Below are 25,215 nucleotides of genomic sequence, written 5' to 3' on the forward strand. Positions count from 1 at the left end.
ATCAGTGCAGTGCAATAGCGTCAATTAAAATTAATTGAAATAAATAACTTTTTAAAATATAAATAATTTAATTCTGGTCAAAAATAACCTAACTTCAAATTATTTATTTCTGGTCAAAAATAACATAACTTCAAATTATTTATTTCTGGTTAATAATAACCTAACTTCAAATTATTTTCTTCTATTTAAAAATAGCCTAACTTCAAATTATTTACTTCTATTCAAAAATAACCTAACTTCAAATTATTTTCTTCTATTTAAAAATAGCCTAACTTCAAATTATTTACTTCTATTTAAAAATAACCTAACTTCAAATTATTTATTTCTGGTTAATAATAACCTAACTTCAAATTATTTTCTTCTATTTAAAAATAGCCTAACTTCAAATTATTTACTTCTATTTAAAAATAGCCTAACTTCAAATTATTTACTTCTATTTAAAAATAACCTAACTTCAAATTATTTATTTCTGGTTAATAATAACCTAACTTCAAATTATTTTCTTCTATTTAAAAATAACCAAACTACGGTAGAACTTCTAAAGACATCGAAAATTGGGGGCGTTACCGGGGCTTTAGTCATAGCAAATAAAAATAAAATGGTTAGGACCTACTTGAATTCTTCAACGCCATGATCAACTCGAACACAATTACTTACCGGTCAGTGGAGCACCTATATGAACGATCCCTAACCATTTCTTCAGTTAACCCTACCTTACCTTACCATATTCCAATAAGGCATTTGTTGTCCACTCCTTTCTTTCTCTGTAAAGACGCCGGCCATTTTGTCGAGGTCGCGCGTCACCCTAAAACCAAACCATACCTTGTAAGTACTACGATTACGATTTGTTGGAAAAATTCTTATTTATTAGGATATAATTTGACAGTCAGCATTTGTATCACAGCGACTATCGAACGGTTCCTTAATCCTTATAGTTCTTCGTATAAACAATGCTATAATATTTTTAAAAATAGAAACTATGTTTTTTTAAGTTTAAGTTAAGATTAACCGAGTAATCCGCTCCATAAATGGAAGCAACAATGATTGACAAAGTCTTCAACCAAAGATTGCAAAGCCAAAATACGCAAATTTGGCTTTTCGGGACTGTGGTCCTGATTGAATAAAGGTTCCCGAAATACTAAACTAATTTCCTAGAGAAAAACAAAGGTAAAGCGGGGACAGAAACAAGCCCAATCTCATTAGCATAATTAATTAAATATCCGCTAATGAAGAAGAGGGAGAAGATAATTCCTTACAGCGTGATTACTCTGTTGATCCATCGTTAATTTAATAAACGCATCGGGACACTTAATGTCAGTTAGAACCTAAATGAATTAAAATCTTAATTATTTTTACCGCGATTTTGGGTTGGGGATTAAATAATTATCAAAAGGACATATGGTCAAGGAAGGAAGGACATTCAATTACCAAGTGTTGAGTATTTCCATCAGGAGAGCTAAAGATACGACTAGTATTGCTGTATTTGTTGAGCACCAGTTTGGACAGATTTTGATACCAATGGTAGTGCATGTTCAAAAATGGCGTCAGATTCTGATCCACCTCGTTGATGGGAACGCTAGTGGCCAAACTTAAGAGTTCCTTAAATTGCGCGTAAGTCATCGGAGTGACGATCAAATCCTTCGATTCGCTGAGTCGGGGAAAGAGACTACTCCAAAGGGAATCTCTGCAACAATGAACCCCCGCTCTGCCGACAATGGCTTCTAAATGTTTCCTCGTCGTTTTCATTCTGTCCTTCAGTATGTTCAGCATCAACGTTTCGTCAGTACTGAAATATCCTAGATACTCCACCTCTTCGTCGCACATGGTCAAAGGAACGGCCACTTTACGACTGCGAAGGAGATACCACCACTTACTTACCTCCACTATCATCAGTACAACTGAAAAGTCTAATTCTTTTACCTAACGTCATCTGGATTGACGGTGGCCGAATCCTTGTTGTCCCTTTCGGTTGACGAGGTTAATTCGTTCTGATTAGGGGCAACGTTGCTACTGTTTTTCCTCGATCTCGAGTTCCGGGAACCGAATCGAACTGGTTGAAAGGTACCTAAGGTGGAACCTAACACTAACTTCGGGTACAAATCGCGTTGACTCGTTAGAAGAATATAAAACTTCAAGACGAGAACGTGGTTATTCCGCGACTGTTGGGTATTGGCTTCCTTATCGTAGGTGACCAAGAGGCCAACGTCAAAGTTACCAACGTTATTTATATCATTCGCGTCTTTGTAGGAACATTTGTAGGATGATAGTTCCACTAACGCAAAATCAGTGTCCTTAAAAGACAAGTAGATAAGCCGAAACCCCCCAAAATGTAATCGGAGATTGACCAACATTCCTTACCATGTCGGAACCCTTGAAAATCGGTTCCATTCTAACAACAGTCATTCCGTAATGTTCATTATGACTGATTATGTAATTGTATAATTGGGAACCTTCCACGCGAGTGTTATCGATAACCAATGTTCCGCTGGCGATAAAATTTCGGGCAAAATTGGGACTCTTTTGATAGTACTTAATAAAGTCATTGAGAAACGAGGATATATGGTATCCTTGCCGGAATAACAATTGTTGCCCGGAAATGTAAGCAAAAATGGTACGCAAGTGGAAGTTGTAGGTGAACGAATGCAAATGCATCGTAATTTTGATCTTGTCCAATTGGTCCAAGAAGACGGTCGTAAACTGCGCATTTTTAATTAAGCATGACCTTAATGACGCGAGTTCCCCGACAAGACTAAATGATTAACTTACCTGAGATCGCTGAGTTGGTGAGGCGTTGGACAAGAGACGCTTACTCTCCAAAGAATATAAGTGCGCGTACGCGTACGGATCGCAGAAGCCAAGCTCAAAAATGAGTAAACCCCCGAGCAAATTTTTAATCAAGAAAACTGGCAGGACAAGGTCCTTGATATTACTGGACCTGAACCTTTTGCCAAAATCGTGACTAGCCTTTCTAACATCGCTTATATCCCTTCCTTGTCCAGTCTTTCTGTGACTTTGAGCCCCGGTTTGAATGGCGACAAAGCCCAATGTTTGCAAGAACTCAATGTACTCGTTAATATAAGTCTTGCAGATTTCAAAGTGACATTTTTCGTCCGTTTGACTTTTCCTCGGTTTCTGCATGACCGAGGCCAATAAAGGATTGACGTTCCCGCTAATTTTCCTCATCCTACCAAAGCTACTAAAACTACTAGCTAAAGAGTTGTTACTCGATGACGTATCTACTGAACTTTTGACGCTGGAGCCGCTACTATGCCTCGAACGCTGCTGTAAGCGTTATGAAATTCAAAAACTGGACACGCGGAGGACAGAAGGAAACAAAAGACTTACCGTGGATGTAGGAAAGGGATTACTCTCTCTCGGTTCCATTTTATTTTGAACCGGTTCTAAAGTATGATCCCGAACTGGGGCGACTTTCCATCTCCAATTGGGGCTAAACAATATGGGGGTCAAACAAAAATGGGACAATCTGGCTAAAGACTTGACGGAATGCATGACTTTGTCCAAATAAGGTATATTGACGTGAGGATCGCGGGACTTCCAAACACGATGCAAATCTTCCATCACTCTTCGATCAAAGGTATTTTGAATGTCCTTAATTTGTAGATGGAATCTGAGGGCCAAATCCTCAACGTTTCGATACTCGGAACATTGTACTGGTAGGTGAGGTTTTCGGTCGCGAATTGTGGGCTCTAAAATAACTCCGGTGGAAAAGGTGTTTGATTTCCTAACGGGGGCGACTTGTTGTTGATCTCCGGAAGGGTTTTGATTGGGAGGTGAGGGGTTTCCTAATAAAACTTCGAGATGCTTGGCCATGATATGATTGGGTGGAGCCACACCGGCGTAACTCTTAATTAATTAATTAATTTAAAATTAATTATAAGGGACCGGAAACCAATTAACCCAATGGAAGAGAGACGTAACTCTTAATTAATTAATTTAAAATTAATTATAACAAGGGACCGGAAACCAATTAACCTAATGGAAGAGAGACGTAACTCTTAATTAATTAATTTAAAATTAATTATAAGGGACCGGAAACCAACCCAATGGAAGAGAGACGTAACTCTTAATTAATTAATTTAAAATTAATTATAAGGGACCGGAAACCAATTAACCCAATGGAAGAGAGACGTAACTCTTAATTAATTAATTTAAAATTAATTATAAGGGACCGGAAACCAACCCAATGGAAGAGAGACGTAACTCTTAATTTATTAATTTAAAATTAATTATAACAAGGGACCGGAAACCAATTAACCCAATGGAAGAGATACGTAACTCTTAATTAATTAATTTAAAATTAATTATAACAAGGGACCAGAAACCAATTAACTCAATGGAAGAGAGACGTAACTCTTAATTAATTAATTTAAAATTAATTATAAGGGACCGGAAACCAATTAACCCAATCAATGGAAGAGAGACAAAACTTAAAACTTACCACGTTTTTCTCTTTGGTAACTTTATTCATCTTCCTGAAGAGTGGTTGGTTATGAAAGATGCCCAATTTTTGACAGACGACGCTAGTTACGGCCAAACTTCTTTGATTAATCCATTCCACCAACTTGGTCAGTAACTTTGAAATGGCGTTGGACACCTCGGTCAACCAATTATAAAGGTACAAGGAGATTGTGTTGCCTTCCAAGATGATAAGGAGTAAACGCTGACGAGGAATGAATGGCGCGTAAGAATAACCCAAGGACTCCGTGGAATTGGTGGCGCTATTCAACTGATAAGGGTTAAAACTGGAAGCGAATGGACCAATGGATATCGGAGTTGATACCGGAACCGAAGTTGGACTACCCAAACACGAAGTCGGAGTCGCGTTGGCGGTTCTATTAAGTGACGTCGTCATACCACCAGACGTTTCGGTTCCTGGTATGTAAGGCTGGTACTTCTGGTAGTGTTTTTGTTCTGTTGGTGCCAAAACCATAACCCTTGACCTTAATTAGCGTAGCTTATTCCTGATCAGCGCCACCTACCCATAGCGGCGACTTTGAGAACTACTGTAAGTGGCAAGCCAATCAGATGTCGCTAAAATCTGGTGACGTCACTGACTGGCACTCTCGGGTCTTACCAAAAATGACGTCACCAGATTTTAGCGACATCTGATTGGCTTGCCGCTTACAGTAGTTCTCAAAGTCACCGCTATGGGTAGATGGCGCTGATCAGGAATAAGGCTAATTACAAGAATTAAACTACTTACGTTTGAGTAGAGGTGTCCCCAAATAAGAAGTATGTTCCGGATTCCCCATAAAGGCTCTCCAAAGATTCAAATTGCGTCCGATGACAATAAAGTCCTGTGACTTACCGGGGAGTTTTTCGGGCCTAACTCCAGTTGTCAAGGCGCTTAATTGCGCGTTATAGGGCAAGTAATCCATACCGTGTTTTAAGAAAACCTTAGAGACAACGTCATTGGATAACTCTTGAAGTTGCAGTTGAAATTGGTGGAGAAGAATCGGAATTTGATGGTGACTCTTTAAGTTGTAACTACTTGAGACAACAGTTGGAACGCCTGAAGAAGAAGAAATAGGCTTAGCAATTAGTAATTAAGTAGTTAAGTCGAAATTAATTAACTTACCGATAGTTTTGCCAAACTCCAAGAAATCCCTCATGGTTGTACTAAATACCTCCGTTAATCTTCCCTTCTCGCCCGCGTCATAGACGACGTTCCTCGGTTCCGGTTGTAACATGGAACTTAACGCCCCGATTTTATTTGAACTTAAACTTCCGGTTATACTCGAGGGCGTGTCAACGTTCATGGTGCCAGCGTACTGCTAATTAATAATTAAAAAAAAATTAATCAACTCCCACAATGGTCAATGGCATATCTACGATCAGACAAACGCAAATTCTTACCTTAAAGAAATATAAACTATCCGTGGGTGACAAAGTCGGGGAATATTCCTTGACTTGTTCAGTTAAAACCCTTCCACTTCGTCTCCTTCCTAAGTACAAAGACCATGCAGTTTAGAAGATTTCAAATAAAAGGATTAATAGGCCTTTTTTCTAGAGGATTACTTACGTTTTATCGGTGTTGATGGTTCGCTAACACTTCCGCAATTATCCCCTTCAATTGGTTCGGCTAAAGGTGACGTCAATAACCGATACTCCATTAAGAGATCCCAAAGAGCGTGACGCATAGCGGCCCCTAATTTCCCCGTTAATGATTCCTGTTGAATCTTACCCACGCACCATATCTGGAATCTTATTAACGCAATGGGTCCTTGATTGTAGAAAGTTGGTGGTAATTAGCGACAAGTCCTATCGAAACTACGCAAATAAAAGTGACTTAACATACCTGGGGATTTTTTGGAGGGATTAAGTTGAAACAGCGACGTCCCAGTCAATTCCTCGTAATCGTGACTCAATAAAGTGTCCGTGTAGGCGTTTGGCATTGGTATCGGGCTTGAAATGTGTTTAACGGGTCGCCCTTGACCATCGACTAAGGATAAGATAATGCAGGCGATTCCCTTATTGCCGGACATTCCAAATTGTTGTTGGATAGAATAAAGGAAGACATCTTCATCGGAGAAGTTTAAGGCCCCGTCCATGTCCATACTGGACTCTCCATTATATGGCTACCATACAATTACGTAATTTATAATTTAATTTAATTGGGTTTAAATTTAACTATAAACAATTAATGGCGCCGTTAATTTAAATACCTGAAAATGATTCTCCATTTTACTGTCGGTGTAATTAGGATTATGCAAAAAGCTAAGTAAGTTTTGACGCAAGTAATAAACCAAGGGACCCAAGAGTTTTAGAGTATTACTGTTAATCGTGAAGTGTAATACGAAAGTGGGTTCTTTCCCCGGTTTTTGAATGAACTAAATTTAAATAGGGTTAGATTACTATCCTCTCATGGGTCAAGGGTCAATTAGCCTTATTCCTGATCAGCGCCATCTACCCATAGCGGCGACTTTGAGAACTACTGTAAGCGGCAAGCCAATCAGATGTCGCTAAAATCTGGTGACGTCATTTTTGGTAAGACCCGAGAGTGCCAGTCAGTGACGTCACCAGATTTTAGCGACATCTGATTGGCTTGCCGCTTACAGTAGTTCTCAAAGTCACCGCTATGGGTAGGTGGCGCTGATCAGGAATAAGGCTAATTAGTTATTCGGAATGGTACCCTACCTGAACATCTTCGGGGGTTAACTTTGACTTGGCATTCCTGGCCATCATAACGGTGATGGACTCCAAAACGGCTTCATCCAACTGGTTCTGTAACATCTTCACTAACTCCTCTTTAATTTTACCATCAACCTCGACGATTCCGTGGAAATTAAGAGCGATGCATTGCTGATTCGATTTACGATTGGAAGAAACTCGCGAACTGATCGAGACCGAATCGTGAGACGCGTTTTGATCCTTATCTGATAGGGCCGAATTGACCCTTGGCCGAAATTCGGTCAGCTAAAAGATGGAAAGGACATCGGGAGCTAAAACAACAAACGGAATTCCGAAACTATTTAACTTACGGCAAATTCTTCTTCAGCGTCAAGGGCGGTTTTCTTCTGTTGCAAACTATGAACCGAGGAACTTCTGGAACCACCACCCAGAGTAAAATCTTCCTCGTTTTTGGACGTTCGATGTCCGTTGCAAGTCGTTTCGTGAAGTCTTAATTACGAATGATGATTGGCCAACTACAAACTCATTTTAATAATTAGTTAATTACCTTAAATAGAAGACGGATCCATTTGGTTGCTTGTAGGCGAACATATTTTTCCTATTAGTGACTGAAAGCGTATTCAAGGCGGATCTAAGCGCTTGTACACCCCTGGACATTGTCCGACCAGGTCCCGAACTTAATCGTGGATGAAAATGAAAGTGTGTCGTCCAGACAATGGGACAATCGAAGGCACCGGGTTTAAACTTCATTTCGGCTTCCAAGTAATTTTCATCGGAATTGTGATTATTGTACATATCCTCGGGATCAACTGAAGATGATGACGAAAGATGGATGACTTAATTTATCGCGTAATTAACCCCAAGATACTTTAAAATTAAAGTAGCTTAATTACTATCAATAGAGTGTAGTCTGGAAGAAGCGACGCCTCTACCACCATCATCACTCTTCCAAATATCTTCGCTAGCTTCCGGTACAAGTAACTGATGACACTTAAAGCTTTGATGGAGGTCTTGAAGCAACATTGTCTACGATATACGAGACAATTACTTTCACGACGACATCCGGGAGGGGGGGGGGTTAAATTAATTAAATCCGCGTCTAACCTGATTAATCACTTTAAGCAGATTCTTAATAGTTTTGATGGCTTTCTGGAATAATTCTTTGGCATTTCTAAGCTCCTCATCAGGATTTTTTCTATGCCTACGAGAAGACATGGTTCATGCAATTCATATTAGGTATGTAATTGTAAAGAAGGATACAATTACATACCTAATATGAAAATAAACCGAAACTTTATCCTGATGAATTTTCATAATCAACCAAAACTTTGGAAGCAGGGATCGCCTAACATTTAACCATCCTAATTCACTTCCGGAATCGCTAGAATCTCCCTCATATCCTAAAGAAACCAGCAGCCGACCAAATCAAATCAAATCAAACTTACCTTGAATTAAATAAGCGCATGCGTACGTACCATCTTCGGTATTACTAACGCGCCCGGCATCGCTATACATAAACGGTGTTGAACTACAAGAGTCTGTCCTTCCCAAAATCATCTTCCGACTGGGTGACGAGACTTCCTTTCCCAATTCCTGCGCCTGTTCTTGTATTTTGGCAACTTCTAAACTCTCGGCGCCTTCTCTGGGCTCGGAAAGAATTACGTATTCTAATCCAGGTGTTGAAGTTTTACTAACTGGCCTACTTGAAGTTGAAGCCACCGTCGAGTCGCCCTTACTGGAATTGGTGGCGACAGTCGAACCTTCGCTTTGTTTTTCATCGGAAGTCGTGGTCATTTCGGTACTATTCTGAGTGTCTTCCACCGAACTCTCAACTTGAGGCTAAACAACACGATAAAGTTGTTAATTACCTTCCTAAGGACGTAAAACGGTTCAGAAGTCATTACATCCGGTGTTCGGGCCATCATAGTAGTTGAACTACATTCGGACACAGTTTGACTGCTGACGAAATCCCTTGAATCCGTGGCCTCCGAACTCTCGGTTAGTTCATTTTTTTTCACTTTGACAAAGTTGGAATTGTCCACGGGTATCTCCATTCTTTTAATGGTACTGGGAGATTCGGGTGTGATGGACAACCTTCCTTTTGTGGCTAACGGTTTGACCAATATAACGTCGTCTTTCAAGTTACTATCGGTGAAACTAGCCGGTTTATCGACGAAGGTACTGGTTTCGTTCGAGGGTAGCGAGCGTTCCCTGGAAGATCTAGCCGATGTTTTCCTAGTTGGTTTGGACCTACCTCTCTTACGATTTGATTCGTCGTCCTCTTCTTCATCATTGGTAGTTACTAAAACCCTCCAATGGTCAATTTCCGTTGTCCTTTAAAGGAATTGGACCTTAATACTTACGACATTCGGGAATTTTGCTTAATTCTTTTGAAAATGATTTTCGTTCGCTGAAGAAGCTGCTGGAACTGGCTCTCAGTTCCGAGTATTGCGAAGTCGCGGTTGGTCCCGTTAAAATATTGGAGTCAAAGACGGATGGAATCATGGACAAGCTCCTTTTGTTAATTTCCACGAGTTCCGGGTCGTCACCGGCAACATAAGGACTTCTACGCTGATCCACGGGTGTTTTCCTGGTATCTAAAGAATTGTATTCGTTCTCGGCTTTATTCTGTTGTTGCTGAGTAACGGGTTGAAGTTCCACGTCTTCGTTGCGAACTAAATAGTGGTATTCGTTTTCCTTCTCTAAGTGGTATCCCGGAAGCGACGTCCAACACTTATCGAAGGCCTCCTTAAACTTTTCCAAACTTTTATCAACGCCAAAGACAAACTTCAACGGGACTTCCTCCAAACAACAACATTCAATCCCTATCGATTGGGTCACGTGTTCAACCACCATCTCAATCGTGGTTTCTTTTAAGGGGTAATTTTGAAGGGCCGCAGCCGCAATTTCGTCTTGAAGGAGCCATTTGACTTTTTTGACGCAAGTCTGAACAGAATCGTATTGCCTCGAGGGCAAGTCTTTTAAATAGTCGCTGGAATGTTCGGTGTAGCTAAAAGAAGGACGAATGAAGTTGGACGTCCGCGTTAGACAATGAAGTAACTTAATTAACTCACTTGGACGTTTCGGCTTCTAAAATTGGCGAAGCCGAGCTACAGTAAGACAAAGTTCTCAAACTAGATTCGGCAAAATTAATGGATCTCTCATTTTCCGAGTCTAAAGTGAGACAGATGAAATCCAAGGTTATTTGAAGATTGGTTAAATCGACTTCGCGCTGTTCTCCTTCCAAACAACTGATAACCTCGCCTACAATTTTAAGTAATTGCTAATTTAAATACTTTCCGAGATTAGTTTCTTTATTACAACATACTTAGGCACGTAGGTAATGACATTAAGGAACAACTGCCCACGTTATTTTTGTATTTGAGCGTGCAAGTCAAGTGGACGAATAACGGGGCGATTGGCCTTTCATTTTCAATAACGGATTCGTTATCTTCTTCGTGGTCACTATTAAAATGATGCTGGGAATCATTGGGAGGCGAGTTGACGTCATTTTCAGATTCCTTAGTGTCTAAAATAGACATACTGAATGAGAAACGTTCCGCCATTGAAAGTATAACACTATTCGATACCAGCTTCGGACGTGAACTCGATATCATCTAAAAGTTGATTATTTTCTTCTTCATTAACTTCTTTCTCTTCCATCGCAAACTTATCATCTCCCTCATCATTTTCATCAAACTTACGTAAAGATGTAAGATTTTAAATTATAAACCTGCCTGACTGACGTCAGACAATACAAAAACAATATTTACATCTTCAGGAGGACAGAAAAAGGCGTAATCAGGATGTGTACTAATTGGTTTAAAGTACTGTTGGATCGACTCTGAAAACTGTTCTTTTATGGAATTATGCAATTGCTTTAACTGTTCGCATGGAAGAAAACGTTGCAAAACTTCTAATGGAAAATATTTCTGAATTTTTTTCCTAAAATAATAATGAAGTGTGGAAATTGAATTAAAACTCCAATATGGCGGGTTCCCGTCAACCTACGCGTCATCTGCCTTATCCTGAGAAGGATGTTGTTGCTCGAATGTTGTCCTCAAATGAAAATCCCTAACATGTCCGCAGATAACTTGCAGAAAAGGACTGATATCAATTTCTAAGATAGATTCGACGCAAATGCTATCAACGGCCGCTTCAATGTCTTGACTATCTACTCGATATCCTTGTTGTAAACACCTAAAGGGTTAAACCACCTTTAGAGACACCAATTCTACTGGCGTTGGCGACAAAAGCCTACTTAAAAACTCCTTGGACAAAACTTTTGGAGTAAATATTCTCTATCACTTTGGAAACTTCTTTCAACTGTTGATGAGTCGTATTACCATCCCAATCACTCTCCGATTTGGAATTAGGTTCGGGTGTGGCTTGTTTGGAGCCTTCGTGGCTAACGCTGCTGCTCTTACGGGTGACGGTGTCCTCACCCAAGTAATTAACCTCGTCCATTTTATAGGAAAAGTCGTGGTACAAGTCTTTCAGCCTTTTGGCGTCCTCTTTAAAGATGATTTGCGTGTTGATATTATTCAACGAGCAGTGATAGCAATAAATCGGAAGCGTCAGAGAGCCATAAATTTGATTGGCGTTTCTAGGTGGGTAGAGTTCCGGAGGCGGCCTTTCAATATTAACATCGTCGACGTTGATGGAAGGTTCAGATATTTTAAACGAACTTTCGAAAGAGGCTGGCGTTTTGGTAGGACTACCCAAGAGTTTTACCGCCTCCCTTGGTTGAGGGGAAGAGGCGACTACCTCGGAATATAACGAAGGTTCAATTTTCACTTTGGAGGATTGCGCTAGCCCATCGACCGAGTCTGTCCCTCCGAAAAATGAACCGGAAAATTCACCTCGTCCTTCACCCCCCGATGTTTGATGAGATTCATCCGCCAAATGGGCGTTTTCCGCGTCATTCTCTCTTTTCACAACTCGTACCGCCTTGTACGGTAAAGTTCCCAAGTAGTTGGGCATATCCGAGCTAGCGGCGGACCCCAATATAAGTAACCTCAAGTCTTGGTAAGACGCCGGTAACAAGGTGACCAATAAGTGGTTCTCGGTCAGAGCCTTGACGTAGCATTTCCACTTAGGAAGGGGATCGAAAAAAACGTCCTTGACCTCAATCTTAAGGCTATTTCCTTTCTTAATGTCCGGTGAATGTAAATGATCTTGAGACTTTCCCGGTGACGATTTCAACTTGGAAGCGTCGCTGGAGCCCTGATATTCGGAGGCAAAATCCCTAAAAGCGTCGCGAGATATGTCACTAGCCGGGAATGGTACTCGGTACACTTTGGATGGTCTATCTCTTTCCAGGACGTGATGGGGGAAGGACGCGTTATCGTGGTCGGATAAATGTACTTCTCGATGATGGGCTTGTTTTAACATTTCAATTAAATGAGAGTATAAAACTGTATTTGGGACATCTTGATTATCTCGCCCGTCTATGTCGTACCCCATTGGAATCAAATCTAAACAACAACCATAGAAAACCCTCCATTGAATTCGCTATTCCAAGTGGAAATGTTAGCAACTAGCCCTAAGTTATCCCAACCTTGAATATAAGTGGAAAAGATGAGTTCCGCTTGTTGGCAAAAAGGTAAGAGAGCCATCAGATCAAATGGAAAGGACAAATTTGAAGTTTTCTCTTCAACAGTATGATGGGACTGTAAGGAAGCTTGGGACAAATTAAAATCGGGGGTCGATCTAGCCGCTGACATGTGAAAAGAGTGTAAATCCGATATCACCGGTGTCGTAACCGGAGTAACGGGTGGAATACCACATGGCACGTAAGGCGATTGCACCTTTTCGTTCGCGCACATTAATGCCAAGTGGTGAAAAGTTACCAGAGATGACACGCATGTTATATCCGTGTTCAGGAACTGTAGGATTAAAAACAAAAATATGCCTCACTTCACTTATAGTTTTTCGAAAAACGTACTAGGCCTACTACAACAACAATTATTAATTTTGGTAATTAGCCATTTTGGTGTAGGCTCTAAAAAATTGGGGCGTGTAATTCCTTAACGAAAATTAGTTTGAAGCCACTTGTAAGCTTATTTAAGTACTTGAATGAAATGATTAAACTTTGTACTTCCTTAGATAAGACCATTATCAACGTGGCCATGGTTTAGGACTCGCGTAAGTAACCCAATATTAAATTTTTAGCAATTCACCTTGGGTTGAAATCTTTAGGGTTAAACACTATAATAATCTTGAAAACCTTTCTAAAACTTTAGAACCAATCAAAAAATTACTTTTTTTTTTGGAATAACACCGGGTAGGTACTATAATACTAAATTGGGGCGGGGGGGGGGGTTAACCGTGTGTTACCAACGTGAGCGAAACCACTTGAGAAAAAGTCATTGTTTGAACAAGATAAAAATTATATATATATTTCTTCATTATCTAATCTGACGTCAGGCCCCAGTCTTACTGGGAAAAAATTATATATTTGAAATCCTGATACGCCATTTTATAGCGTCTTATAAAAATTAAGTCCAACAGGTGAAAAATAAGGTTAATACTTTAAATACCTGCATCCGTTAGATTTACCAGAACTATAATAAAGTAATCTAAAAATAATTCCCCGATATCCAATTTTCAACCTAACTTAAAGGCTTAGACCTAAGTCTATATTTTTAGAAAATAGAATGGCTTCATTTCTCTAAAATTTGAGGGAGATCTACTGAAATTAAGCACACATTGATTGAATAAAAGAAAAGCAAACTTTTATTTAATTATACCATGTACATTTTACAGCGTTTTCGGTATTGTAACTCTTTAAATTGTTAATTTAATTATGGCGGAATTAGTGGTCAGGGTAATTGTTGAGATAAAAGTGGGTAGGAATAAGTTGGAGGAGTTGAATCTCACTGAAAAATACTTAGTGAAGAGACCACTACTCCACTTGTCCCAGTGCCACTTTGGAGACAATCATGCAATAGTCAAACGTAACAGCTTGGCGTTGATTTCAAGATTTACTTTAAACACAATTTCCTCGCGAGTACTTGGGTAGAAACTTTTGGGATACCTTTAGCTCGTTACGTATATCAAAAGGCCATCACGGTCTGAGCTGGAAGAGTTAGATCTGGCATAGAGGTCGAACGTACATGTCAGGATCCCCACTTCCAACTCAAATTGTGAAGCGTATCTCCTTCGTGGTTCCAAACCCGCGGTGGGTCTCGCCTTTCTCATTATAATTCCACCGTTCAGTTTTTTCTCAAATAGCGAAGCAACTCTTTGAGAGTCGCACTCAAAACTAACTTCGTAAGTCACTCGGTAAAAATTTTAATCAATTATAAAAAAAATCATTTCGAGCTGATTTACGAACGTCGAGCTAACGACGCCTCGTTACCAGCAAATGCGTGGGAAACGAGGCATCTGCTCTATTTATTAGAAAAACTGAAGTTATCACTATCCAGTGGGGTGAAAGGTAAGACCCTGATGAAACAGGGAGCCAAGAAGGAGGAGGGTGGACTGATAACGATTACGCAAAACTATAGTTACGCACGAAGCGGAGATATTCAAAAAGGTACGAATTCCCAAGTAATATTTCTAATCTGTAGCCCGCCCAACCCTGAAAGAAATCAACTAGACTCGTTTGACTATTTTTGTTTGTGGGGGTTTTATAGCGAGTACAATACCGAAAACGCGGCAAAATAATAACAGTAAATAACTCAAAATCGAAGTAGACCTCCCTTTAGATGGAAACATAGTATGGTCCATAACCGCCATTTAGTTAGCAACCAGAGATAAGAGAAATGTACAACCAAAAACCTAGCCAAGTTTTCAAGTGGCATTTCTCAAGTGGGTTCAAAGTTTACTGGGAAGATGATTGTGTATCGGTGGACAAGGTATATACATAAGTTCATAAGAAATGTTCCGTAAGTTTGTTACTGGATACAAGCTGGAGCTTGTGACGTAGGTCATAGAATCTCGTAAAGCGACGCCTTAGTAATGCAGACTAAAATAGGAGCTAGATGGAAGTCCTGCAAAACTAATTAACCGAGTGTAGTTAATCAATTCTCGCTTGTCGTTCTCGAACTAGCTCTCAGTATATAAGTCTCTAGCATTACGAAGTATTGCAAGTGTTATACATATGGGGAACATATCTTATAAACTTATGGTGAAATAGAATTGGGAGCGGGAAAGTTTAACAATTATGCTAAGTTTAATCGAGAACCGTCAATTCATTTTTGTATGAAAAAAAATTAGATAAGAAAATATTGGGGTTCTAGATACCGATATACTTCTTGGTATAATAAGGTTCGGTTCATATAATTTCGATGAGAAAAATATGGATGAGGTGTTCGTTATCTCATTGACACTTCATTTTCTCAAGAAGTTTTACACGTTGTCAATTTGAAATTTTTTGTGAATTTTTAATTATTATTAATTTTTAATTATTTTAATTATTATTATTAACTATTCTTTCTTATTTAAACCTTAAATTTAATAAAAAGGGTTCCACGAGTCGCTTAATTGCCTAGTGGGCGAATTTTTCCAGAAGGAAGAGGTTGACCAGACGCAAGGCAGTGCCCGAGCGACTAGTAGAACCCTTTAAGCTTATACCATTTCTTAAAACGGGCCAATTGTTTCGCTTTGACCTTTATAAAGGGATTCCAAAAAAGCGTGGTAGAAGTACAATGGGTTCCATGGGCGACTTCGACCCATTGAGTCGAAAATGTAACTTCTATGACATTTTGGCGCTAACGACCACCCAAAACCAGTTATGATTACCCCCCAGTTATGATGACCCCCTAAATTTAATTAAGAAACCCAAAAGACAATGCTAATTTAAACTCTCAAATATTCATAACTTTTTTTAGGGGGTGCATCCCTTGTGCCAAAATGTCATAGAAGTTACATTTTTGACTTGAAATTTATAACCCATAACTCTCCAACTGAGTCAGGGATTTTATAAGTCCTATAGACCCTTCCATTAATTACTTAAAGAGAAACCAACACACAGGGGAGGGTAGGAGACCGCTCTCTTAAGTTATTTCCCTGGTGCAGCGGCGCCAACCAAGAGGCAACACCGGAAGGAGTTCACTAAACGCGAAGGGGAGGCTAGCCGACTTGCACCAGTTGCCTCTAGCGGGTGTTTCTTGGCGCGAGGCAAATAACCCAACCACTATGGTGTTTGCGCTTCTCTCTCAAGAAATTTATGGAATATTCTATTCATCCTAAACTTCCCCCTTTCCCTAATCGCTATACATTCATTTTTGAAAACAAGGATGGTTGGTAGGATTGGTTGATTAGAATGAACGCAATCGAACAAAAAATAAAATACTAAGTTTTATCTCGAACAAACATGACTACAACGGTAATATAATAAATAGTGCAACGGTTCTATTAAGGTTGCGCCCTCGTTTCTAAAAGGAAGTGGGGGCATTACGAGATTATAGAAATTTCCAAGAATAAGATTTATCTACCTAATTCTTTTTATCAGCGTAACGACTAATATTATATAAATAATCTAGTCATACAGGTTGATTGCGACACCCCGACTTAAAACCATCATCCATACAAGATCATAGGAATAATTGTGACCCCATATGATCTCCCATGCTACCTCGCTTGTGGGCGGCCATGTTTGGTACCGCTATGGTACTATGGGCAAATGGTCTTTAGTTAGTGGCTGACATTGCCTGTCGTCGAACGCGCTCTGTAGCCTTGGCAGAACAACTCTCCGAAAAGGGGCGGTAACCTCGTAATTCCCGTATACCGCGCTTGAGAACTTATTACCCGTCATGCGTCATAATAATGGCGTCTTTCTAACTGTTGGTAGCAAAGCGAGTTCATAGGCGCGCGCAAGGTTCAAAGCACAGATGAACCTTATCAGTTGAAGGGGGGGGGGGTAAGAAACGTCACAGTTGGGCTTGCCAATAAACGCAGCCGGTTTTCACCCTCCCTCCATGCGCGCCGCTGAAGAACTTTTATGCTAAATTTCGTGCACAATAAGGCGCCTGGGCGGGGAGTGACGAAACTCCGCCTCAAAAACTCTCCTTCCCCCCGAATTAAAATACCTCTATATTATTCGCGAGATAAAATTCGTCTAGCTCCTCCCCCCAAAAAATCCGCCTAGATACTTCGAGTTAAAATTATTCCTATTAGGTGTATGCATTCCTCATATAAGATAATACAACTTTGCTTTCTCGAAATGAATAACTTACCTTTCCTAAGTCAATCGTATTCTAATTATAAAACTTAATTACACCGTCACCAATTAATTACTTAATAATAAAATTAAAAGACTTACCGATTTGGCCACTTGTTGAAAGGTCAATCCTCTCATAAAATCGCATCTGGGTAAACCACCGGACATTTTACCATCTTGGGGTTCGATCCAACATTCGGTTATAATTTGGGGTTCACCATCGGCCTCGGCAGATTCAAAATCACCATCGTCATCGTCCGAAACGCTGTCTCTTAATAAAAGACTGGAGAAAGGAGGGAAAATAATGTATTGCACGACGCAAGGATGAACTTTCAATTCCTCCGATTCAACTTGATGCTATATTAAATAAAAATTAATTAATAATATAGGCTTAAATTTAATTATTAATTACGCTTTAATTATAAATCGCGTCTAGCTATTAATTACATTAATTACCTCCATATTTATTTCTAAAACCAAATTAATGATTCCAGAATGAGAATGAGCAACATGAAAGCCTTCTTGCAACCGAAGTCTACATTGATAATTACAGTTTTAATTAACAATAATTAACTTTAAACGTAATTAATCGTACTTAATTATGGAATTTAAAATTCCAGCGACGGCAATCATGGGAAGGGGTGAATTGGGAGCGGCTTGCATATTCCAAATCCATCTTTGATTATGCAAATAACTGCTTAAAGTCGTTAACATATTAGTGGCTAAAGGATCGCTACCAGTTGCCACTTGACTAGAAATGGGACTGTGGAAATCGTTTGGCACGCGACAATATCTAATTAAAGACAATATTATTATTTAATTAAGGATATAATCCGGAAGTATTTGAAGACAGGGTTCATACAACTTTAGGAAAAAAAATTTCCCTGAGATTTCCTTTACAGGTTTTTCCCATATACTTCCCCGAATTTTCATGCAGGTTTTTTCCCGTATATGGAGTATCCTATGGAGCAAATGTTAACGAAGGAGGGGGGCAAATAGGACTATTACATAATCAAAAGGACATCCCCGTATCTCTAATATAACCAGAGTTATGAGCCTCCAAAGTATAGTGTAATGTTAATCCTATAGAGGGTATGTTTACGGACATTTTGCTTAATTACTCGGCCCCTGTTTGTCGTAGCTGTACGTTTTTAGTATGGTTAGATGGGGGGGAAATAGGACTATAACATACTCAAAGGACATCCCCGTATCTCTAGTAGAACCAGAGTTACGAGCCCCCAAAGTTTAGTGTAATGTTAATCCTATGGAGGGTATGTTCACGAACATTTTGCTTAATTACTCGGCCCCTGTTTGTCGTAGCTGTACGTTTTTAGTATGGTTAGATGGGGGGCAAATAGGACTATAACATACTCAAAGGACATCCCCGTATCTCTAGTAGAACCAGAGTTACGAGCCTCCAAAGTATAGTGTAATGTTAATCCTATGGAGGGTATGTTTACGGACATTTTGCTTAATTAATCGGCCCCTGTTTGTCGTAGCCGTACGTTTTTAGTATGGTTAGATGGGGGGCAAATAGGACTATAACATACTCAAAGGACATCCCCGTATCTCTAGTAGAACCAGAGTTACGAGCCTCCAAAGTTGGGTGTAATGTTAATCCTATGGAGGGGGGTATGTTTACGGACATTTTGCTTAATTACTCGGCCCCTGTTTGTCGTAGCCGTACGTTTTTAGTATGGTTAGATGGGGGGCAAATAGGACTATAACATACTCAAAGGACATCCCCGTATCTCTAGTAGAACCAGAGTTACGAGCCTCCAAAGTTTGGTGTAATGTTAATCCTATGGAGGGGGGTATGTTCACGAACATTTTGCTTAATTACTCGGCCCCTGTTTGTCGTAGCTGTACGTTTTTAGTATGGTTAGATGGGGGGCAAATAGGACTATAACATACTCAAAGGACATCCCCGTATCTCTAGTAGAACCAGAGTTACGAGCCTCCAAAGTTTAGTGTAATGTTAATCCTATGGAGGGTATGTTCACGAACATTTTGCTTAATTACTCGGCCCCTGTTTGTCGTAGCTGTACGTTTTTAGTATGGTTAGATGGGGGGCAAATAGGACTATAACATACTCAAAGGACATCCCCGTATCTCTAGTAGAACCAGAGTTACGAGCCTCCAAAGTTTAGTGTAATGTTAATCCTATGGAGGGTATGTTCACGAACATTTTGCTTAATTACTCGGCCCCTGTTTGTCGTAGCTGTACGTTTTTAGTATGGTTAGATGGGGGGCAAATAGGACTATAACATACTCAAAGGACATCCCCGTATCTCTAGTAGAACCAGAGTTACGAGCCTCCAAAGTTGGGTGTAATGTTAATCCTATGGAGGGGGGTATGTTTACGGACATTTTGCTTAATTACTCGGCCCCTGTTTGTCGTAGCCGTACGTTTTTAGTATGGTTAGATGGGGGGCAAATAGGACTATAACATACTCAAAGGACATCCCCGTATCTCTAGTAGAACCAGAGTTACGAGCCTCCAAAGTTGGGTGTAATGTTAATCCTATGGAGGGGGGTATGTTTACGGACATTTTGCTTAATTACTCGGCCCCTGTTTGTCGTAGCCGTACGTTTTTAGTATGGTTAGATGGGGGGCAAATAGGACTATAACATACTCAAAGGACATCCCCGTATCTCTAGTAGAACCAGAGTTACGAGCCTCCAAAGTTGGGTGTAATGTTAATCCTATGGAGGGGGGTATGTTCACGAACATTTTGCTTAATTACTCGGCCCCTGTTTGTCGTAGCTGTACGTTTTTAGTATGGTTAGATGGGGGGCAAATAGGACTATAACATACTCAAAGGACATCCCCGTATCTCTAGTAGAACCAGAGTTACGAGCCTCCAAAGTTGGGTGTAATGTTAATCCTATGGAGGGTATGTTCACGAACATTTTGCTTAATTACTCGGCCCCTGTTTGTCGTAGCTGTACGTTTTTAGTATGGTTAGATGGGGGGCAAATAGGACTATAACATACTCAAAGGACATCCCCGTATCTCTAGTAGAACCAGAGTTACGAGCCTCCAAAGTTGGGTGTAATGTTAATCCTATGGAGGGTATGTTCACGAACATTTTGCTTAATTACTCGGCCCCTGTTTGTCGTAGCTGTACGTTTTTAGTATGGTTAGATGGGGGGCAAATAGGACTATAACATACTCAAAGGACATCCCCGTATCTCTAGTAGAACCAGAGTTACGAGCCTCCAAAGTTTAGTGTAATGTTAATCCTATGGAGGGTATGTTCACGAACATTTTGCTTAATTACTCGGCCCCTGTTTGTCGTAGCTGTACGTTTTTAGTATGGTTAGATGGGGGGCAAATAGGACTATAACATACTCAAAGGACATCCCCGTATCTCTAGTAGAACCAGAGTTACGAGCCTCCAAAGTATAGTGTAATGTTAATCCAATGGAGGGTATGTTTACGGACATTTTGCTTAATTAATCGGCCCCTGTTTGTCGTAGCCGTACGTTTTTAGTATGGTTAGATGGGGGGCAAATAGGACTATAACATACTCAAAGGACATCCCCGTATCTCTAGTAGAACCAGAGTTACGAGCCTCCAAAGTTGGGTGTAATGTTAATCCTATGGAGGGGGGTATGTTTACGGACATTTTGCTTAATTACTCGGCCCCTGTTTGTCGTAGCCGTACGTTTTTAGTATGGTTAGATGGGGGGCAAATAGGACTATAACATACTCTAAGGACATCCCCGTATCTCTAGTAGAACCAGAGTTACGAGCCTCCAAAGTTGGGTGTAATGTTAATCCTATGGAGGGGGGTATGTTTACGGACATTTTGCTTAATTACTCGGCCCCTGTTTGTCGTAGCCGTACGTTTTTAGTATGGTTAGATGGGGGGCAAATAGGACTATAACATACTCAAAGGACATCCCCGTATCTCTAGTAGAACCAGAGTTACGAGCCTCCAAAGTTGGGTGTAATGTTAATCCTATGGAGGGGGGTATGTTCACGAACATTTTGCTTAATTACTCGGCCCCTGTTTGTCGTAGCTGTACGTTTTTAGTATGGTTAGATGGGGGGCAAATAGGACTATAACATACTCAAAGGACATCCCCGTATCTCTAGTAGAACCAGAGTTACGAGCCTCCAAAGTTGGGTGTAATGTTAATCCTATGGAGGGTATGTTCACGAACATTTTGCTTAATTACTCGGCCCCTGTTTGTCGTAGCTGTACGTTTTTAGTATGGTTAGATGGGGGGCAAATAGGACTATAACATACTCAAAGGACATCCCCGTATCTCTAGTAGAACCAGAGTTACGAGCCTCCAAAGTTGGGTGTAATGTTAATCCTATGGAGGGTATGTTCACGAACATTTTGCTTAATTACTCGGCCCCTGTTTGTCGTAGCTGTACGTTTTTAGTATGGTTAGATGGGGGGCAAATAGGACTATAACATACTCAAAGGACATCCCCGTATCTCTAGTAGAACCAGAGTTACGAGCCTCCAAAGTTGGGTGTAATGTTAATCCTATGGAGGGTATGTTCACGAACATTTTGCTTAATTACTCGGCCCCTGTTTGTCGTAGCTGTACGTTTTTAGTATGGTTAGATGGGGGGCAAATAGGACTATAACATACTCAAAGGACATCCCCGTATCTCTAGTAGAACCAGAGTTACGAGCCTCCAAAGTTGGGTGTAATGTTAATCCTATGGAGGGTATGTTCACGAACATTTTGCTTAATTACTCGGCCCCTGTTTGTCGTAGCTGTACGTTTTTAGTATGGTTAGATGGGGGGCAAATAGGACTATAACATACTCAAAGGACATCCCCGTATCTCTAGTAGAACCAGAGTTACGAGCCTCCAAAGTTGGGTGTAATGTTAATCCTATGGAGGGGGGTATGTTCACGAACATTTTGCTTAATTACTCGGCCCCTGTTTGTCGTAGCCGTACGTTTTTAGTATGGTTAGATGGGGGGAAAATAGGACTATAACATACTCAAAGGACACCCCCGTATCTCTAGTAGAACCAGAGTTATGAGCCTCCAAAGTATAGTCAGATGTTAATCCCATGGGGGGGATGTTTATGAACATTTTGCTGAATTACTCGGCCCCTGTTTGACGCAAATTTCCCTGATTTCCCCGAATTTTACTAAAAATTCGAAATTTCCCTGAATTTCCCCTGAGGTTTTTGTCAACTATTTATTTCCCTGATGTTTCCAGGTTTGTATGAACCCTGCAAGAGTTGCCGCCATCGTACTTAATGAGTATTTTCTCAACAGGCTTCTTTAAAATGACGCAACAATTGACATCCATCCAATCACGTTGCAAGGGAGATTTAGAATGTCCAGGGGGTAAGACGCGATGGTTTCCCGAATGACTTTCACTTATGACCCGGACTTCTTTGGCAATTCCACGTCGGGGAAATTTTAAATTTACAATTTGGGTTCTAAGCTCATTAACAATCTATTAATTGATATAAAACAATTTTTAATGATCCGAATATTCCCTTAATTACTAATTAGGAAAATAACCTCGTTTCGAATTTTTCCAGACATTCCACCGAGAAAGGCTAGTCTGATGACCATACAAGGTGCTTTGGAAGATACTCGAATGATGTAAAATGAATAAGGAGGTTTATCAGGTTCACTACAATTAATTTGGGTTTCTTGTTAATTAATATGTTCTGGTTTTTCTTTTTTATTTCTGTAGACGCAGGGTGACCAAAGGAAAGTGGTGGTTAATTCCTTTAGAGGATATATAGGAAATTTATCCTTGAAATTATAGGAGAATACGCGGTAATTATCCTTGAAATTATAGGAAAATACGCGGTAATTATCCTTGAAATTATAGGAAAATACGCGGTAATTATCCTTGAAATTGTAGGAAAATACGCGGTAATTATCCTTGAAATTATAGGAAAATACGCGGGAATTATCCTTGAAATTATAGGAAATTACGCTCGAAATTATAGGAGAATACGCGGGAATTACGCTCAAAATTAAAGGAGAATACGGGAATTACGCTCGAAATTATAGGAGAATACGGGAATTACGCTCGAAATTATAGGAGAATACGGGAATTACGCTCGAAATTATAGGAGAATACGGGAATTACGCTCGAAATTATAGGAGAATACGGGAATTACGCTCGAAATTATAGGAGAATACGGGAATTACGCTCGAAATTATAGGAGAATACGGGAATTACGCTCGAAATTATAGGAGAATACGGGAATTACGCTCGAAATTATAGGAGAATACGGGAATTACGCTCGAAATTATAGGAGAATACGGGAATTACGCTCGAAATTATAGGAGAATACGGGAATTACGCTCGAAATTATAGGAGAATACGGGAATTACGCTCGAAATTATAGGAGAATACGGGAATTACGCTCGAAATTATAGGAGAATACGGGAATTATCCTTGAAATTATAGGAGAATACGGGAATTATCCTCGAAATTATAGAAGAATACGCGGGAATTATCCTTGAAATTATAGGAAAATAGGCGGGAATTATCCTCGAAATTATAGGAGAACACGGGAATTATCGTTGAAATTATAGGCAAATACGGGGGAATTATCCTTGAGATTATAGGCAAATACGGGGGAATTATCCTTGAGATTATAGGAGAATATAGGAAAAAATATAGGTCACCCTGTAAAAGTAATTGATAAATTTGGATGTACCTGGTTAAGAACTTAATGTAAGAATGGTTTTCAATCAGAACAAAGGAACTAAAATCCCTCAACAAAGCATTAAGGGAAGTTAAGGCTTGCCGGCACTGAATCATGTGATACCTCCCGCTACTATTCGGAATATGAATATTTTTACTCAAAGGCATATCGTGCTCTAAAATAATCCCTATTCGATGTGTATGCATCCATTTTTGCCATATATTGATATCGAGCATGCATATTGGCCTCCAAAAACTGGCAAACTGATGATGGGCCAACGTTTTTGAGGACAAAGACGGACTTGTCGCGTTTGGCGTCAAATAAAATAACGGCAGTCGATTTTTAACACTTTCGGGCATTAAATAATAGACCGAATTATGACCAAACGATTGCAGATGAACCAGAAGTTGATCCGTATCGGTCAAACTAGAAAATTATTCCGTTTTACAAAAATGTTCTGAGACAGAGACAGAGACAGAGATGGACAGAGAGGGGGAGGGAGGGATGCTCACTTCTTCATGGTACTCCAAAATTGTTTAACAACGGCGGCTCTATAAGGACTATCAATTTTCTTTTTCATGCTACAAGTAACATCGTGTAAGAAATCGTAAGTCCCTTCGATAGAAATTTCGTAATGACAACTCGGGTGCTTTTGTTTCGTCTTATCTTTTCTGTCTCCGCTAAAATTAATATTTATTAGGATTAAGATATTTATATTTTAATTAGCCTTATTCCTGATCAGCGCCACCTACCCATAGCGGCGACTTTGAGAACTACTGTAAGCGGCAAGCCAATCAGATGTCGCTAAAATCTGGTGACGTCACTGACTGGCACTCTCGGGGTTTTACCAAAAATGACGTCACCAGATTTTAGCGACATCTGATTGGCTTGCCGCTTACAGTAGTTCTCAAAGTCGCCGCTATGGGTAGGTGGCGCTGATCAGGAATAAGGCTAATTAATCACTTAATTACTTTGGGGTTAATGCGGAAAGAGTGTAATCAATTGAGGCGTTGAACTTCCAAGGAAGTGTTAACGTAATTTCAACGTGATCTCCCTTCAAACGGACTTTTTTCACAGTGTATCCTTCCCTTAATCGGCAGGAGAGGACACTGGACAAGGAAACTTGTAAATTCCCTTCCTTTTGACGTTTTCTCACCATTAACTGATCAAATTTGGTTCCAAAGTATTGGTTCCTTTATAGAAGTTAAATATAAGACCAGGTCTTTGAGAGGAA

At 40.0% G+C, this 25,215-nt stretch overlaps 1 protein-coding gene across 6 annotated transcripts in view; it reads right to left on the reverse strand.

Annotated features, from left to right (window-relative positions):
- Positions 1 to 844: 844 nt before the first annotated feature.
- The window catches only part of LOC149588540 (KICSTOR complex protein SZT2-like), a 29,583-nt gene continuing 5,212 nt past the window's right edge, over positions 845 to 25,215 (reverse strand). For 4 of the 6 annotated variants that reach the window (XM_089862582.1, XM_089862580.1, XM_089862581.1 and 1 more), the window contains exons 6-43: positions 24,953 to 25,174; positions 24,494 to 24,661; positions 23,994 to 24,407; positions 22,834 to 22,948; positions 22,560 to 22,765; positions 17,916 to 18,113; positions 17,777 to 17,855; positions 17,423 to 17,677; positions 12,713 to 13,040; positions 11,414 to 12,629; positions 11,164 to 11,352; positions 10,926 to 11,097; positions 10,743 to 10,851; positions 10,481 to 10,681; positions 10,227 to 10,416; positions 9,516 to 10,162; positions 9,057 to 9,454; positions 8,628 to 8,991; positions 8,423 to 8,552; positions 8,257 to 8,353; positions 8,046 to 8,178; positions 7,700 to 7,961; positions 7,503 to 7,641; positions 7,159 to 7,437; positions 6,687 to 6,851; positions 6,320 to 6,599; positions 6,044 to 6,244; positions 5,878 to 5,966; positions 5,600 to 5,795; positions 5,225 to 5,533; positions 4,460 to 4,932; positions 3,346 to 3,864; positions 2,767 to 3,282; positions 2,359 to 2,697; positions 1,921 to 2,291; positions 1,429 to 1,849; positions 1,257 to 1,325; positions 845 to 1,151 (exon numbers count right to left, since the gene is read on the reverse strand). In XM_089862582.1, the coding sequence (XP_089718708.1) occupies positions 1,005 to 1,151; positions 1,257 to 1,325; positions 1,429 to 1,849; positions 1,921 to 2,291; positions 2,359 to 2,697; positions 2,767 to 3,282; positions 3,346 to 3,864; positions 4,460 to 4,932; positions 5,225 to 5,533; positions 5,600 to 5,795; positions 5,878 to 5,966; positions 6,044 to 6,244; positions 6,320 to 6,599; positions 6,687 to 6,851; positions 7,159 to 7,437; positions 7,503 to 7,641; positions 7,700 to 7,961; positions 8,046 to 8,178; positions 8,257 to 8,353; positions 8,423 to 8,552; positions 8,628 to 8,991; positions 9,057 to 9,454; positions 9,516 to 10,162; positions 10,227 to 10,416; positions 10,481 to 10,681; positions 10,743 to 10,851; positions 10,926 to 11,097; positions 11,164 to 11,352; positions 11,414 to 12,629; positions 12,713 to 13,040; positions 17,423 to 17,677; positions 17,777 to 17,855; positions 17,916 to 18,113; positions 22,560 to 22,765; positions 22,834 to 22,948; positions 23,994 to 24,407; positions 24,494 to 24,661; positions 24,953 to 25,174 (10,606 nt within the window). In that variant the 3' untranslated portion in view covers positions 845 to 1,004. The remainder of the gene's footprint in view (positions 1,152 to 1,256; positions 1,326 to 1,428; positions 1,850 to 1,920; positions 2,292 to 2,358; positions 2,698 to 2,766; positions 3,283 to 3,345; positions 3,865 to 4,459; positions 4,933 to 5,224; positions 5,534 to 5,599; positions 5,796 to 5,877; positions 5,967 to 6,043; positions 6,245 to 6,319; positions 6,600 to 6,686; positions 6,852 to 7,158; positions 7,438 to 7,502; positions 7,642 to 7,699; positions 7,962 to 8,045; positions 8,179 to 8,256; positions 8,354 to 8,422; positions 8,553 to 8,627; positions 8,992 to 9,056; positions 9,455 to 9,515; positions 10,163 to 10,226; positions 10,417 to 10,480; positions 10,682 to 10,742; positions 10,852 to 10,925; positions 11,098 to 11,163; positions 11,353 to 11,413; positions 12,630 to 12,712; positions 13,041 to 17,422; positions 17,678 to 17,776; positions 17,856 to 17,915; positions 18,114 to 22,559; positions 22,766 to 22,833; positions 22,949 to 23,993; positions 24,408 to 24,493; positions 24,662 to 24,952; positions 25,175 to 25,215) is intronic. The other 2 variants (XM_089862584.1, XM_089862583.1) reach the window with 2 other exon arrangements.

The sequence above is a fragment of the Phalangium opilio genome, unplaced genomic scaffold (assembly GCF_054372755.1).
Source record: "Phalangium opilio isolate 3A_F unplaced genomic scaffold, DU_Popi_V2 ptg000540l_1, whole genome shotgun sequence".
Lineage (NCBI taxonomy): Eukaryota > Metazoa > Arthropoda > Arachnida > Opiliones > Phalangiidae > Phalangium > Phalangium opilio.